Source organism: Oryctolagus cuniculus, chromosome 15 (assembly GCF_964237555.1).
Source record: "Oryctolagus cuniculus chromosome 15, mOryCun1.1, whole genome shotgun sequence".
NCBI lineage: Eukaryota > Metazoa > Chordata > Mammalia > Lagomorpha > Leporidae > Oryctolagus > Oryctolagus cuniculus.
Window position 1 is genome coordinate 64,525,267 of NC_091446.1, and position 17,044 is coordinate 64,542,310.

A 17,044-nucleotide genomic window follows, 5' to 3' on the forward strand; every position below is an offset into this window, starting at 1 on the left:
CAAATACACATTACAAAGCCAATGGGGTAAGTACTAAATGTTTTGAATAAACAATGAATTTTAAAATTACCTTTGTAAGAGTGGGCATTAAGAGTGTAAATGTGTGTATTCAAGTGACAGGTTGTGTCTGTGTGTGTCTGTAGCTCATGGCAAGGTTTCAGGAATAAATAGTGAGGGGATGTCCTAACCCTCAGTAGGATAAAAGAAGGATGGGGACAGGTGCAATTGTGCACTGGGTTAAGCTGCTGCTTGGGATGCCTACATCCCCTATCAGAGTGCCTGGCTGAGTCCTGACTACTATACACTTCTGATCCAGCTTCCTCTTAATGTACCTAGGAGGCAGCAGTTGATGGCCCAAGTACTTCAGTTCCAGTTGTTCACATCGGAGATGTGGATGGAAGTCCTAACTCCTGGCTTCAGCCTAGCCTAACCTAGCCCTGGTTGTTGTAGACATTTGGGGAGTGAACCAGCAAATCGAAGAACTGTCTCTATCTCTCCCTTTCTCTCTGTCACTCTTTCAAATAAATCAACATTTTTAAAAAGAGACAGAAGGATGACATGAGACAACCATTGTTAAAAGTGGCAGGCCCAGGGCTGGTGCTGTGGCACAGTAGGTTAAAGCCCGGCTGGCAGTGTCAGCATTCCTTATGGGTGCCAGTGTGAGTCCTTAGCTACTCCACTTCTGATCCAGCTCCCTGCTAATGTGCCTGGGAAAAAAAGCGGAGGATGGCCCAGTTGCTTGGGCCGTTGTACCCACGTGGGAGACCAGGAAAAAGCTCTTGGCTCCTAGCTCCTGGCTTTTGATTGGCTCAGCTCTGACAGTTGTGGCCATTTGGGGAGTGAACCAGCAGATGGAAAACTTCTCTATCTCTCTAACTTTGCCTTTCAAATAAATAAAATAAAATAAATCTTAAAAAAACAAAAAGAGGCAGGCCCAAACAGAGAACTGATGCTAATCATTCCCTCTGCAAAAGGGAAACTCCTGAGGTGTTGTTGGTGAAGGTGAGTAATATTTGCCGGCGAGCCAGAAATTAGATAAAACAAATGACTTAGGAAGCCCCAAACCACGTTTATTATGGTAGAAAAGGAGATAACAACTCCAGGATGTTCAGGTAAAGTCTGATATACTCTGGAATATCTAAAATACCAGGGCTGCTCTAGGGTCAGAATTCCCTGAGTGAAAATAGAAAAATGAGACATTTCTCTCAAAAAGCCAGGAAATGGGGTGGGAAGTATCACTAGGTTCCTAAAATCTGTATATGAAAAACATGAAACTTGTATAGCTTAAATTAAAAAGAAAAAAAAAAAAGTTGGGAAAAAGGAGAGCTGCCATCCTGATAACTTCCTTTGTGTTCCCAATAACTTCTCTGACTTGTCCATTCTTGCACTCCTTCAAGTCATTAACATATCTCTATTTTTTGCCCCACTGCTGGCTAAGAAGAAAACTTTTTCAGAAGAATAAGGTAATTTTCATTCTTCTCAGTTAGAAAGTGTAACTTCCACAAGGGAATCTTCAACAAACTCTAGGTTCTAGATAAATCATTACCAGGACAAACCCTTTGCCACTAAGTGTAGAATCCACTAGAGGCTACCATGGCTAACGTGTTAGAAATGAGAAACATCATACTGGAGCTCTCATTCAGCTTAGAATCTTTACCTGTACAATCAAAGAGTCTTACAGTAGGTTACAAAGCTGATGACAAACCTAACATCAGTAGCGTCATTTCACTTCCCCATTTTCTAGATGTCTGGTCTGGATCTGGCTCAGTTATTTAAAACCCCACCATCTACTTCCTCTTCCAATTCTTTTTTATCCAACTGGCAGGTGCTGCCAAGAAACATAATATAGTAAGCAGAGCAGTACACTGGCTGCTTGTTGGGGTTGGAATAGACCTGTTCAGGTTTGCAGGATGTGAAAGGGTTAGCTCCACAGGCAATGATGTGCACATCCAGGTCCACCAGAATCTGCAAAGAGGCTGCCAACTCCTGGTGGCTGTAGAGGAGAGAGAAGAAAAATTGCTCTGATTGATTATAAAAGAGATAGAAGAGAAATTACTCAAAAGCATGATACTTTTGTACTCACCAATCCCCAAAATTACCTAAGGCTGGACCAGGCAAACACTATCTTTTAACTAGCACAGGATTTTACTCCAACAGGATAAAAAAGCCATGTGAGAAGGGAAAGCATCCTCACCAGAAGAAGTAAGACAAGCAAGGGTAAGTGAAATGAGCTAATCTATACAAACAAAGAGAGGTGTGAGTCAGAAGTATCACAAATAAGAGGTCAAAACCTGTAAACAGTTATCAGTGTAGGGATCTCATAGTCACGAAGTAGTAGCAAGGTGGGCAGCCAGGCCTCCATCAAATCCGCAGAGGCATGGAAACCTAAGAAACAAAAATGGAAATGGAAATAGGAGAAAGGCTGAGGGATACCCTAACAGCAAGATATTTCATTGTGTCCACTCTAACCCTCAACTTGTTCATCTCTAATAACCATCATCAAAGAATAAATTAAAAAATGGGGCTGGTGCTGTGGCATAGCAGGTAAAGCTGCCACCTGTATTGCCAGCATCTCACATGGGTGCTGGTTAGAGACCCGGGTGTTCCACTTCTGTTTCACAGCTCTCTGCAATGGCCTGGGAAAGCAGTGGAAGATGGCCTAAGTGCTTGGGCCCCTGCACCCGTGTGGAAGACCTGGAAGAAGCTCCTTGCTTTGCATTGGCTCAGCTCCAGCCATTGCAGCCATTTGGGGAGTGAACCAGCGGATGGAAGATCTCTCCCTCTGCCTCTGCCTCTCTGTAACTCTTTCAAATAAATAAACAAATCTCTTTAAAAAAAAAAAAAAGCCATCATCTACACCACCCCAAGTTCTTTGATGAAAAATTTTGAACCCAGGTATAGTACATATGGAAACTGGTCAACCAAGATCATAATCATATAATCATATTGTATTTAACGAGACCAAATAAATAGTCTTCCAAAGACACAAGAGTCAGGATGGGAAATTCTCATGGGAGTCACCCAGTATTCCCCTGGCCCAAGACTCTTACCTGGATGGAATGCAACTACCAAATCGGGATGGGCTATTTGCCCAGTCTCTACTTTCTCTTCCCAGAAGTCATGATAGAGGCCCCTGTGGCCACTAAGTTGAATTGTGCCAGGCTTCAGGGTCGAAGCTGAAGTGCTCTGTAAAAAGTCAGTAGCCACATCTACACCCACCATGACCACACGAAGGCCAGTGTGTCCAGGAAACATGTAGCCAAGCTCATCATAGTCTCCAGGGCGAGTAAGAAATGTCTCCACGTGGGAAGCACCAACCACATGCACTGTACTTCCTCCAGCCTTCCCAGTATCTATCCTCAAGGTCCGAAGTCCTAGGCCCAGCGTCAGGGGCCGGGACAGGGCATCTGTCAGAAGCCGTTTCAATGAGCCCTGCAAAACATCTGGGTCTGGCCTTGGGCGTCCTACGTTGGCCCACAGGGTGGTCATGGCATGACTACCTATCACAGCATCCAGTGTAGTATCTAACTGTAACCTTCTCATAGAAAACCAGGTATCCCAGTCCTGTACGTCAGCTGGACATGGCCAAGGTCCTGAGGGTAGGACAAAGTCACCTGCAGGACAGAAGGAATAAGAATTGACTTAAGCCCTCCCTGGCTTCAAAATTCCCTCCTAGTGATCACTAGTCCCTCCACATCAACTTGTAACAACACGCTTTCATACTGCTCTCTAAGCACGATTGTGATGTATATGGCATGGTGCCCCAACACCACCACTTCACCTGTGACCAGAAGCCATTCCATGAGACGGTCCACAGCCACAAGATGAAGCTCTCGACAAACTTTCCTGTGTGCTGGCCAGTCTGACCTCTGGCACTCTGGACCACAGTAATAGACATTTCTGCACCTATGAGAATGAGCCACAGAAATAGATGTTCCTATACTAAAAAGGTTGGGGGTGTCTAAGAAAGGAAATTGATAATTCTCATAACCTAGGAAGAAAGATTAGTGAATGAATAAAGATGCTGCAGAGAAGAATTACCACTGATGCATGAAGTTTGAGGATGACATTTGGTAGGAAGCAATGGGAAAATCATTATTCTCTCAGACTGACACCTCAGTTTCTGTCAGGAACAACTCAATTTTTAAATATCATTAAGAAAGATACACAGGAGTTAGCAGCTGCCCTCTCATCAAGTCATGGCTCAACTCTAATTGCTCTACAACAGATGTGGTTTTACTCCTTAAGTACTCAAAAAGGAGTGGAGATTATATTGTAGTTTCTCCTCTGATCTCCCTATAACACCAAAAATAAGCAGGATTAGAACCCTGTTCTAGGGTCAGCACGGTGGTATAGCAGGTAAAGCTGCCGTCTATGGTGCCAGAATCCCATATGGGCTCCGATTCCAGTCCTGACTGCTCCACTTCTGATCCAATCCAGCTCTCTGTTATGGCCTGGTAAAGCAGTAGAAGATGGCCTAAGCCCCGTGCCCCCACACCTACGTGAGAGACCTTGAAGAAGCTCCTGGCTTCAGATCAGTCCAGCTTTGGCTGTTGCAGCCATTTAGGGAGTGAACCAACATATGGAAGATAGCTCTCTCTGTCTCCACCTCTGCCTCTCTATAACTCTGCCTTCCAAATAAATGAATAAATAAATATTTTTTTTAGAAAACAGAACCCTGTTCTAATCTTTCTGGATCACACAAAATATGGAATGGGTCTGAAGTTATTCTGAAAACACTCGATCTTTCCTCTTGGGATGAGGTCTCAGAACAGGGTCATTTTTTTAATGCCTCCCCTACTAGCCCCATACAAGTCACCTCTTACAGTGCCGGAGGACCTTGGTGTCTGGAAGGCCACTGGGGAGTACTCTACAGTGAGCACAGAATCGAAAGGTGTCCTCCATCTTCTGGAACATTTCTTGAGGACATCGAAATCCAAAGCCCGATACTGGGGTACCCCCATCTACCACCAACCTGCAGAGACAGTGGAGGAGTGGCAATAGGGAAAGAGTATCTCCAAAAGCTCTCATGTCCCCCATCTTGCCTCTATACATTTCCAACTACTCTTATTATCGCCTACTCCCACCATTTCTCATTCAAGAAAATTTTATTTCTTCTATAGGAATAAAACTGGCAAAAGTCAAAATGAGGAAATCCTTCAATGGAAGTACTCCATATTGCCCAAATTATACTCCCACTCCACCTTCTGTAATCACTTTTATGAAAGACATACTTCTTCCATGGAGATGCTCACTCACTTGTATTCTTCATAGCTTTTCATGTTCAGCTTTTGAAGGATCAGCTGCGACAGGCCAGGAACATTATTCTCCAAAGAGAAGAAGCCAAGTGCATCTATACTAGGGCCGGGTTTTGAGAGAGTCAGAGGTACAGAGGTCACATCTGCAGGTGGGGTGACAATCGTGGAAACCACTGATGAGGGAGGTTTCTTATGCCTTCGTCTCCGGGACCGGGGAGCCATGGTCTGTCTAGTGATACCTGGGGACTACACGCAAAACAGACATGGAATGGAATTTTGCAAGCTGGACATGGATGATATGTTTTTATACACTTGGGCTTGCATTTCTCATTCCAGTTTCTCAGACCCAGATTATCAGGAAGATCCAGGTATTGATTTAGTATTTACTGATAACTACTACAAGCAGTTGTGAAAAATAATTATTATATATTATTACATTTTATGTGCTACATATGAAGTTCTATATACAATATGAATATATATGTAAGTAAGTGCATCAAAAGGGTTCTGGCAGGGTACTTAGAAAATTGGTAACAGTGATTAACTGAATAGGAGATAGCCAAAGGGGCCTTTAGACTAACCTATAATGAATGAATTTTTTAGAAGAATATATTCACATGTTATTAGTATACAGTATTTTAACAATCAATGTAAGAAATGAAAAAACAATAGAAGTCTTAGTAGTCCCAAACTACCATCTACTGAAACAGAAATTGCCAATCTAATCTCATTGGTAAGACAAAACATTCATTTTAAAAGACCTATCATCACATTTATAAGCAAGAAACCAATAAGTAGAAATTAAATGCAACATAAAATTAGCACCACATGCTGAATTATATACTCAAAGCCAAGTCAAGCAAACTACTAGCAAAACTGCCTAAGGGATAAGTTTTGAAGTAAAACTAAGACCATACTCACGTACTAGCTACCTGGGACTCTTGTGATACCCTCTTTTCCTTTTTGTCTTCTCCCATGACTTCCAGAAGGGATGAGTAAAAAAATGGAAACACATTGAAAGAAAAAAGCACCCATTCATTCAATATATATTTATTGGTAAACATATAAAATCAGTTTCAACATACAGTATGGAGACAAATATGAAAAACATACATCTCATCTAAAAGTCCTATAGAGAGATTAGATGTAAACTACATGGCTCTATACAAATTCTATTTTTTTAAAAAAAGTGAAACTAAAGCACTAATTAGAGATCAGAAGAAGGGATTCCTTGGAAGACTTATTCTTCCATAAGAAGACTTCATGAAGCAGGTAGTAAGTAAACTAGACCTTAATAGATAGGAATAATTTGAGTACATGGAGAGGGGAAGAAGGAATTCTAAGCACAGAGAAAAGGATGAGCATAAAAATGAAGAGTGGAACACGCTGGGAATTAATAAAATGTAACGCCTTGAGCTTAAATGTAAGTCCAAAGACCTAAACATGGGAGTTAAAATTCTAAGTCTTAGAAGAAAACATAGGAGGAAACTTCATGACAACAATTTCTTCTATATGCCATTAAAATTAAGAAAATAAAAGAAAAAATGAATTGGTCTAGATCAAAATTCAAAACTTGTGCATCAAAGGACATCATCAAGAGTGAAACAACAACCCACAGAATGAGAGAAAATATTACAAATCAAATATCTGATAAGGGGTTTATATCCAATATATACATTAAAAAATCCTAACTAAATATGAGAAAACTATTTGAATAAGCATTTTTCTAAACAATATATGCAATATATGTGGACAACAAATTATTGTGAACAATTAGTAAATTAGGAAAATGCAAATCAAAACCACAATAAGATATCATTTTATACCCAGTAGGATGGCTATTATAAAAAAATAGAAAATAACAAACGTTGATGAGAATATGAAATAAGAAGAAGCCTCAAACATGAGTTGCTAGTGGGAATATAAAATGGTATACCCACTATAGAAAACAGTATGGCAGTTCCTCAAAAAGGAATTTCATTTCAATTTTCAAATTCACCCAGTAATTTCATTTTCAAGCATATATCCTGAATAATTAAAAGTACTCAAACAAATTATTATACATGAATGTTCATAGCAGCACTATTCACAATAGTCAAAAGCAAAAAACAACAACAAAAAAAGCTACTGACAGATGAATATTGAATAAACAAATTGAGGAAGATAAATCAATACATATATATTTCCATATGAGTATCATTCAGCTATAGAAGGAAATAAAATACTGAAACATGTCACAGCAAACCTGAAAAATACTGTGCAAAGTTAAAGAAGTCAGATACAAATGTTTTCATGTTTTATGATAACATTTATACAAAATATCCAGAATAGGTAAATCCAGAGACAGAAAGCAGATTGATGTTATCAGGGACAGGGCAAAGAGGAAATGGGGAGTAACTGCTTAACAGTTATGGGGTTCCCTTTTAGGATGATGAAAATGTTTTAGAACTAGACTGTACAATACTATGCATTCATTAAATGCCATTTAATTGCTCACTTTATGAATTTTGTTATATAAATTTTGCCTCAGTTAAGAAAGGAAAGAAAGTGGGCAGTTTGGCCTAGCAGTTAAGATGCAACTTGGGACATCCATATGCCATAGTGGAGCAGCTGGGGTTGAGTCCTAGCTCCCCTGTTGATTCTGGCTTCCTGCTGGTGATGGTGGCAGATGGTGATGGCTCACGTGGTTGGGTTACTGCCACTGACATGCGAGACTGAGATTCACTTTCCAGCTCCTAGCTCTGGCCTGGCCCAACCCTATTTGTTGTAGGTATTTGGGGAGTGAATCAGTAGATGGCAGATTTCTCTCTCTCTCTCTCTCTCTCTCTCTCTCTCTCTCTCTCTCTCTCCTTGCCTCTCCTCTCCTCTCCTCCCCCTCCCCAGAATAAAAGAATTTCAAAAGGGAGGGAGAAAGAAAGAGAGAGGCAGAGAAATCCACAGATTGAGAGGCTAAAAAGCAGAGCTGGTCCTCGAACCCAGGTACTCTGATATGGAATATAAGAGTCCAAGCAGAGGCTTAACAGGAGTTTCACTCACCCATCCATCCATTCTTTTAATGTATCTCCCCTTATCCCATGGTTGAATGGTTTTTAGAGTCCACAAAAGAGACTACTAAGCTCAATCGTGTACCATATCCTCTACAATATCACCAATGAACAAGACATTGGACCTAATGATACCATATTATCATAGGGTTTAAGGGACATGACCCTTACATTCCTTAAAAATGAATGGGGGCCAGCACTGTGGTATAGTGGGTAAAGCCACAGCCTGCAGTGCTGGCATCCAATATGGCCACTGGTTCGAGACCTGGCTGCTCCACTTCTAATCCAGCTCTCTGCTGTGCCTGGGAAAGCAATGTAAGATTGCCCAAGACCTTGGGCCCCTGTACCCATGTGGGAGACCAGGAAAAAGCTCCTGGCTTCAGATTAGCACAGCTCTGACCATTGTGGCCAACTGGGTAGTAAACCAGTGGATGGAAGGCCTCTCTTTCTCTGCCTATCCTTCTCTTTCTGTGTAACTCTGACTTCCAAATAAATAATCTTTAAAAAAAAAAAAAAAAAAAGAGTGATGGGACGCCTTTGGATCCCATTTCCAACATCTGACCACCTAACTTAATCCTCTGTTTTTCCTTCGCAGTCTTCAGCACACAGCAATAACTAATTACATATACAATTAAAAAGTGGTGCCCTCCACTTTTAACCACCCCCATTCTCAATGCATTTTCAGAATTACTATCATTCTAGAAAAGCATTTATTTATCTTTTCTGTCTACCTACTCCCTTCAGGCAATTTAACAGCTTCTTAAATCTTGAAAGGACGATTTTTTTTTTTAGGACAGCAAGTCTTCAGTTGGGGTAGTTTTCAGTTGGGTAGCCTTTTTTTTCTTTTTTTTTTTTTTAAGATTTATTTTATTTATTGATTTGAAAGACAGAGTTACAGAGAGAGGTCGAGACAGAGAGAGAGAGGTCTTCCATCTGTTGGTTCACTCCCCAACTGGCCGAAACGGCCAGAGCTAACCGATCCAAAGCCAGGAGCTTGTTCCGGGTCTCCCACGTGGGTGCAGGGGCCCAAGGACTTGGGCTATCTTCTACTGCTTTCCCAGGCCACAGCAGAGAGCTGGATTGGAAGAGGAGCAGCCAGGACTAGAACCGGTGCCCATGTGGGATGCCGGTGCTTCAGGCCAGGGCTTTAACCCGCTGTGCCACAGTGCCAGCCCTGAATGAATATTTTTTTCATGGTTATGGAAACAAGTATCTTTGAGACAACTTTAGGGTCTTAAATCTCAGGAGTTACAATAAATATCTTCTGTATGTTAAACCATAGCCTTTTTGCTACAGTGGGAGCCAGTTATGATTAAAAAAGGTCTGCTTCACTTAGCTGCATTTTCAAAGAGAGGTCTCTAATGCAAAATTAATTCTTGGATATGGGCATTGGCTGAAATGTCTGGAAATGAAAAACAATGGTGGTGAAATCGCTAAGTCACAGTCTCATCTGTGTCTAGAGCATATTCATGATCCATGGTACAAATAAGCTTGCTTCCTGGCAGGAAGATAAGAAGGTGGGAAGAAGTCAAGTTTTGGCATTTGGGTCTGCACACACATATATCATCATCAGGTTCATGTCTGAGTTTGTGTACCCTAGAACCAGACATAGCTTCCTTGGCTCCAATTTTCCTGCAAAAATCACTGGCCTTCTCCAAGTTCAAAGGGTGTAGATGTAGAAACACAAAAGGGGGGGGGGGTTAGGAAGAGGACAGGAGAGAGATAAAAGGGAGATGCCTAACTGCGGTAAGCTTTCAGAACTTTCCAGAGTTCAATCCACCCTACCTAGAAAAGAATCACTGTAAAAATTTTTTCTAGTCACTCCCAATATATGAGAAAGAAAACACTAACACCACAGACTAGAGGAGAGGAGCCATACATTTCATGGCCTAGGAAAACTCCATCTCCAAATTACAAACCACAATACTAACCAATTCCCAGACCCAGATATCCCCTTTTTCTCCATCCTTGCCACCCGAAGCCCAAAGTTTCACCTAATACAGTAATTTTCTCACTATTTTTAGACCAAGAGGGCCCACCTAATTTTCTCTAATTCATGAGCAAACTGGAAACATCTCTGGAAAAAGAAAAGGGAGAGTAAAGATGGTCACTGGGAATCCTCAAAAAGGGCAAAGAAAAAGAAAAACTACATTAAGGACATTGCTATTATGACCACATTCATCTGCTTAATCAGTGATTAACACTTCCCAGGGTGCTAAATACTTTACTCAATTATAAAGCAAGCAAGCAGGTCGATGGGAAAGTAACTTACCCTGCTAAGCCCTCGGCTTCCTTCTTTCTCTTTCCTCCAAGTGAAGTGAGTGTTTGGTCTCCTCAAATCTAGGTTGTGGCTCACTTGCAGCTGTCCCTTCATATCAGTTTCCTCTGCAAACTGCTGAAATGCTGGGTCTCAGTGATTAAGTGTGCCCTGCCAACCAGACAGACAAGGCTAAAGTCTCCCTAATGAGGCAAGTAAGGACCTGGCCCCCTGCCTGAGGACTTCTCTCTTTCTGATCCTCATTCTCTGCCAAAGGGGCTAAAGACTGTCAACACTTTCAAACTCACCAAGGCCAGGGCAGGCTCAGGAAAGACGAAACCTACTGCTTCCTGGACTTCTCTCACTCAAGGCAGCATTTCTGCTCTCACTTTACAGCTTCAGACAAAAAGCCTTGGGATTAGTCCAGAAGTCAATATTTGGTTAGAAAGGATATGCACTTAGCCCAGAGGTACAGGAGCCCCTGAAGTCCCTGTATAGAATCTAGACTCAAGAAGAGTTCCCCCAAGCCCAATGTCCTTTTGAAACATATCAAACACTGCACAAACAGAACTCAACATTGCCCAACCTAAGCTATTGTACAATTATAATAACCCAACAAAGGACAGGAGAAACAGTAATTTATTAGTACAGAATTCAATCAAACTCTAGGGAGAACATACAGAATTAATTTGTAAAATTCACTTTCCTGAAAAGAAAACAAGGTATTCTCTTAAGCATCCTCAGACAGATTCCACCTGTTTGTTTATTTCAAAAGAAGAATAAATGTTTCTGGAACATTAAAGTAAGCAAGACTAACATTTTTGTTAATGACTAAACATGCATACTACTTTCAGGAACAAAAAATAGAAAATAATCAACTCAGTGCACCCTCTTATTCCTTCTTGTAATAGATACTGATCTTGGAAATTCAATTCCACATTCCTTAGCTTCTTTCCACTAGCTCAAGGACCTATCAGAAGTTGTTAGGGCAGTGGTCTTACACGAATCTAAGACCTGATTTTCTCCTTACATCTGGCCCTAGCTGTCAACTTACCTGCCTCGACGAGCATCATACAACCAGGAGAACCACCTGCACTGAGGTCCTGGAATGTGGCAAATCAAATCCCCGTAAGAACAGATGCAGAGAACGGATTTCAAAGGAACCCCCAAACTGTAGAAACCATAAACTATAAGCAGGGAAGGTGGAAGAAAAGTGTTAAGGATTCAGTGAAATATTATTCAATATTATTTAGAGTAGCTGTGGAAAAAGGAAAATCAGTTGCAATGGCAAAAACCCAAATAAGAGTAATTGATTCTGAGCAAAAATTTCAGATCAGCATAAATTTAACTGGCTTCAAAATTTAAACATGAACCTATGAATTATGAACTATGATGTTTATGAGTTCTGTTAATAATGATTTAACTGAAGAAAGTATAGAAAGTCAGAGAGTGACTTTTCTAATTCAGAAGAGTCATCTTTCAATACAAAAGGAAATGATATATAGAAAAAATTTCATGTTGAATATTAATTTATATTTCACCATCACTAACATGATAGGCATTTAAAATGACAACCTGGAAAGATCTGATCTTTTCACAATTTGTACTCTACTCATCATGAGTTGCATTAAAAATAATTTAACAAATGGTTTGCTGTGGAACTAATTATGAAGAAAGACTAGGAATAGGTTCCCATTCAACAGGTTAGGAAATGTTCTTTGTAGTGACAGGTGATATTCTACGATTCTTTAAGTTCACCACTTTCTCTGAGTTCTACTCCTTTCTCTTACTCTCCATTTTTACTATTAAACCTTAATTCCTCTAGTTTGCTAAGGTCTATCCGTGATTCCTACAAACACTGTATGAGGGTACTTCAAAAGCTTCATGGAATTAAAAGAGAAGTTTAGGGGCAGGTGTCTGGCTTAGCAGTTAAGATGCTTGTTAGGACACCCAGGCTCCACATCAGTGCCTGCATTTGACTTGCTGGCGAGATCCTGATTCCAGCTTCCTGCTAATAAAGACTCTGGGAAGCAGTGATGACTCAGTAGCTGGGTTCTTGATATCCATGTCGAGACCTGGATTGCGTTCATGGCTCCTAGCTTTGACTTCTGTCCCCCAAGCACTTGGTGAGTGCACAGGCAGATGGGAGGGCATGCTTGTGTGTGCTCTCTCTCTCTGCCTCCCAAATAATTTTTAAAAGGTAAGTTTATTATGGTAAAAAATTTAAGTTATGCATAGTTTTTTCACAATATGCATTTTCCATGAACTTTTGAAGACCCCTCATAGAACTTTATGATGAACCTAGCACTAAGGAAGTTCCTGACACCTAATAATGCTAGTTAGGCTCTTAAATATGCATAACTTTCATAAGCAGTAACATCAAGAAGAATCTCTAAGGTATGAAGTACATAACTTTAGAGGTAGTTCATGAACTAGTTTGCAAGTTAATGTGATAATAGTAGAAGCTGTAATAATCAACAATTTGAGAAGCTTTGTTTGTTATCTGGAATGAGGTAAGTATAATTTGATTTAAATTAATGCTTTATAATGTGTGCCACTGTAATTATTGTTGAGAATTAAAATTATTACATAATTACATTATTATAAAACTAGTTACAAAATGTTGAGAAACTCATCCTAATCTCCCTCAATTTGCCAAATCCTATATTTATTTTGATTATGGCAAAGAATAAAGAACAGGATGGGAGAAAAATACAGTCTCATTAATATTTTTTCTTCTTATTGTTAAAAAACACCCAATAATTTCCCAACACCACTGTAATAAAACTCTACACAATAATATATTTTTTAAAATAAAAGTTAAAGAAAATAGTGATTTCTTAAATATTAGGTGTAGGGGGCCTACAGTAGGTATCCAAAGTTCCTCGAGTGCTCAGCTATTAATGCTCACATAAGACAAATGTAACAAAGAGTTTTTTAAAAAGCAAAATTTATGAAGACAAGAATTCATCAAATCACCATGCACTGTTCACATGATAATCTTCTCTGAAGGATATTCCAGCTCTATTAACAAGATTTTTTGATTTGCATTAAAAGGTCCAATCATACTTCATCTCCCAAATAAAACCCAACACAGAGATAGGAGCAGCGGCCCATGCATGGAATTTATTGTGTGCTACTGTTTATAAAATATTCAAATAGTCCTGCACATGCATAATATTTCCAACTTAGACAGGAGACCATACAGGGTGCACTTTCTGGCAAACAAAACAATAGATGGTTCCGCTGCCTGGAGCTCTGAGTTGTATTCCAGGGCATGAGGGAAGCAGGCCACCAAAGTATAGGAAAATATCAAATTACAGTGGCAATCAATACAGGTCAATAATTGTGAAAAATGAGCACATGGTTCCATTTAGTTTAACCAAGCAGTTCTGTAACTATCAAAACTAAAATTTCAACATGCAGTCTTGACTTTTAGGCTTCCACTAACATCTGAATGATTGAAAAGAACCATTGCTTCTAGGCTGCACTGCTTAATCAAAAACACCTCTGGAACATTTAAAAATTTCCTTTGCATTAAAACATAAAAATGATAGAAAGCCAGCAGTAAATCACCCTGGTGGCTATTTAAGCAACTTGAGTACTCACAATAAACTAAAATTTCTCATAACATCTAGGTAACCTATACATGTCGTACCTGTACATCATAGGTCTATATATTAAATATTTGTAAAATGAAAACATGCATACACAAAATACGTCAAGTTTTACAGACATGATTTGAATTAAAATTTACTTTGACAATGTACAAACTTCTTTTAAAGTACCTTAAATGAGTAATTCTGTAATTCTTCATAATTTTGAAATTTAGAGGTTTTCTTCTTAAATCTCTGGGGTGTAAATCTCAAAAGATCTGGGCAAAGAAGATTCTAAATTAGCTTTTGGATTTGTGTTCAAGTAAGGCATCTGCCTAGAAATTGGTTATGCATTCATAATTGAAAAATACCAAGACTATGTTACAGAATTAGCCACATTTAAGAACAATAGACCTGAGGTCAGCATTTGTATAAACGCCAACTGGGTTTCTCACCATTTTGCCTACAATTCAAAATACAGCTAGTAATCTCAGAAATGTATTTTAAGACCATGCTAATTCATCCTTTAAAGACATTTCATGGAACAAAAAAAGTCCACATTAGCTCTTAAGATTGCATTTGAATTATGGTTGAAAAAGAAAATCTATTTCTACTTAGGGGGGGAAAAAGAAATCTCATTTGTAAACTTAAATGTGTGAACCACAAGCATAAATGGAGGAGTAGATGCCCTCCACTGGAAATTGCCCCAAGCCCCTTGCTCACTGCTCTCCACCTTGGCAGCGATGACCCAATCTTTTCAGATAGCACAACATGTCCCAGGGCCCTCAAAGCCTCCATCCAGGAAGGGGGCTGGGGTCTCAAAAGCACAATGGTTTTTTCAGAGGGACTGTGACATTTACAGTCAGCTTGGCCGACCCCTCCAGCTCCTCGGGTGATCTGTCCATTTGGGGCCCGAGATGTGAGAGTCCCTGGGAAGCCGTTGGTCACTGGGCATTATGGTTGCCAGTCCCGTGGTTCTCAGTGGCATGTGCGGTGTTCAGAGAATTGAAACCATCTTGCTGTACAGCATCTTTCCGGGGTGGCATTCTCTCATTGATCCTATCCAAACCCTTTGCCTCTTCAAAACTGCAGATTCTATGTGGTGGAGAGAATCCTCGTATTGCTTAACAAAATGCAAATTTGATAAGTCAGTAATTGAGAAATGTTTCTGAGATTTCAAAAACATAATTAATGAATTTTAAGAAGAGAGAAATTAGCTGTAAATAGGAACACTTAAATCTTACTTTAACTGAATCCTATCCCCACATCATTCTTTCCCTTAAAATGTGAAATGTTTAAACCTAAATATAAACATGATAGTTTCATAGATGACAAGTATTAATATAGCCTTAAAAATACACCCACGAAAATAATTCTTCCCTGTTCATAAAATCAATTTTCAGGCAATAGTCTGAGGGTCTTAGTTTGATTTCTATACCAATTATCTCTTATCTCAGACTCTAAAATCACCAGTGACTATCACAGTTAGGGAACAACAAGAATAGGGGCAAGTGAGGAGGCTAAGCAAGGTTAATCCTCAACATACAAATTTGTACGAAGAGCGTGGGAGGAGAAAGAGGTAAAGGTAAATTAACATTTAGTAAATCACAACTATCTTGGAGGTCGAAGTACCATCACTCTATCACCACCAATATGAAATGAAAAAGGTGGGATATGCCTCCAGGAGTTAGATCTGTTTGGCTAATAACAAAAAGCATTTACACTTTCATATTTTAGAAGGTATCTTCCTTAATTCACTGCCCACTGACTTCAAATTCTTTGGAAACCCAAATCAAAACAATGGCAATCCTTCCCAATATGTTATGGATTCTCATTCCCTTCAGCTGGAATGATTGCAGCCTCCATTATCAAAATTTTCATAGAAAATTTTATGGAAATTTCATAGAAAACTAATGTAAATCTGGTTGTCTAATACATAGAATCCCTGGGACGTAGTCTGTGCAAATGAACCAAACTAATGACTGGGGCAGAAAACATTCAGCAATGTGTGATATCAAGCCAACACATGATATCCATATATATAATCTTGCAGTAAACTATAGCCCAAATGCAAAAAAAAAATTCATAGCAACATTACTGAAAATGAGAAAAAAACAGATTCAGCTGTATCTAGAAGGGGTTCATTGGGGGGGGGGGAATCTGAGTAGTATAGAATCACACAAAATATGGAAGAGATCTCTTTTTATAGGGTCAGTTTAGTTATTTCCATTAAAACAGGCAACTTTAAAAGCTACAATACATAGCATAACATGCTATACTGTAAGAAAATCAGAATCGTTAAATTCTGGTTCCATATTATACTAGTACAGGTAAAAAGATTATCACTATGGATATTAGCCTTTGTGAATTTTTTTTTAGAGGAATGTGACAGCTAAACTTGCTGAGTCAGTGAGTATGATTCATCTTGGACTTTGTAAGCTAGAGGAAGACACACCCATAGGACATTCTCTGATGCCCACCCACACACCACAGATCTCTGGCCAGTGCAAAGACTCTGATCGTACCTTTTTCAGCCTCAATAGCCTCAACTGTGGCTGTACAGAAGTGAGCAGAGGCATGCAAAATGAATGAGAGAGATGAGAAGGGTCACATTGTACAGCAGAAAAGGCAATGATCACTTAAAATATTACAGTACCCCACACTACATCATCATTTACAATTTAACAAAAATAGTACCCATATTAGAAAGTACCATCCAATCCCCCAATTTCTGACACAGCACAGTTTACACACAGCACTATGACATCACTCAGAGCACAGGAAACAAAGACCTACTATAAACATAAGACATCTCAGCACTCATGCAAATGCACTCCAGTCTTAATTACTCATCTTGAATTCAGTATTTTGATGGTCTTAGAATTTTCC

General features: G+C 39.6%; 2 protein-coding genes across 16 annotated transcripts in view; both read right to left on the minus strand.

The window, feature by feature from the left end:
* Positions 1 to 1,049: 1,049 nt before the first annotated feature.
* On the minus strand, positions 1,050 to 10,831 carry MSS51 (MSS51 mitochondrial translational activator). Of its 5 annotated transcripts, none has more exons than XM_070057844.1 (8): positions 10,575 to 10,787; positions 6,180 to 6,237; positions 5,260 to 5,504; positions 4,820 to 4,975; positions 3,782 to 3,906; positions 3,051 to 3,614; positions 2,292 to 2,385; positions 1,050 to 1,993 (listed from the first exon to the last, which is right to left on the minus strand). In XM_070057844.1, the coding sequence occupies exons 3-8, from the start codon at positions 5,478 to 5,480 to the stop codon at positions 1,765 to 1,767; spliced, it is 1,389 nt and encodes a 462-aa protein (XP_069913945.1). In that variant the 5' UTR covers positions 5,481 to 5,504; positions 6,180 to 6,237; positions 10,575 to 10,787; the 3' UTR covers positions 1,050 to 1,764. The 5 variants fall into 5 exon arrangements, with proteins under 5 accessions (XP_069913945.1, XP_051679177.2, XP_069913948.1 ...); XM_051823217.2 differs by having other exon boundaries at positions 6,191 to 6,237; positions 10,575 to 10,708; XM_070057847.1 differs by lacking the exon at positions 6,180 to 6,237 and having other exon boundaries at positions 5,260 to 5,401; positions 10,575 to 10,831.
* A 2,661-nt stretch (positions 10,832 to 13,492) lies between these two features.
* The window catches only part of PPP3CB (protein phosphatase 3 catalytic subunit beta), a 64,137-nt gene continuing 60,585 nt past the window's right edge, over positions 13,493 to 17,044 (minus strand). For 7 of the 11 annotated variants that reach the window (XM_070057008.1, XM_070057007.1, XM_051823059.2 and 4 more), the window contains 2 exons: positions 16,681 to 16,710; positions 13,660 to 15,278 (listed from right to left, as the gene is read on the minus strand). In XM_070057008.1, the coding sequence (XP_069913109.1) occupies positions 15,100 to 15,278; positions 16,681 to 16,710 (209 nt within the window). In that variant the 3' untranslated portion in view covers positions 13,660 to 15,099. 11 annotated transcript variants of the gene reach the window in all.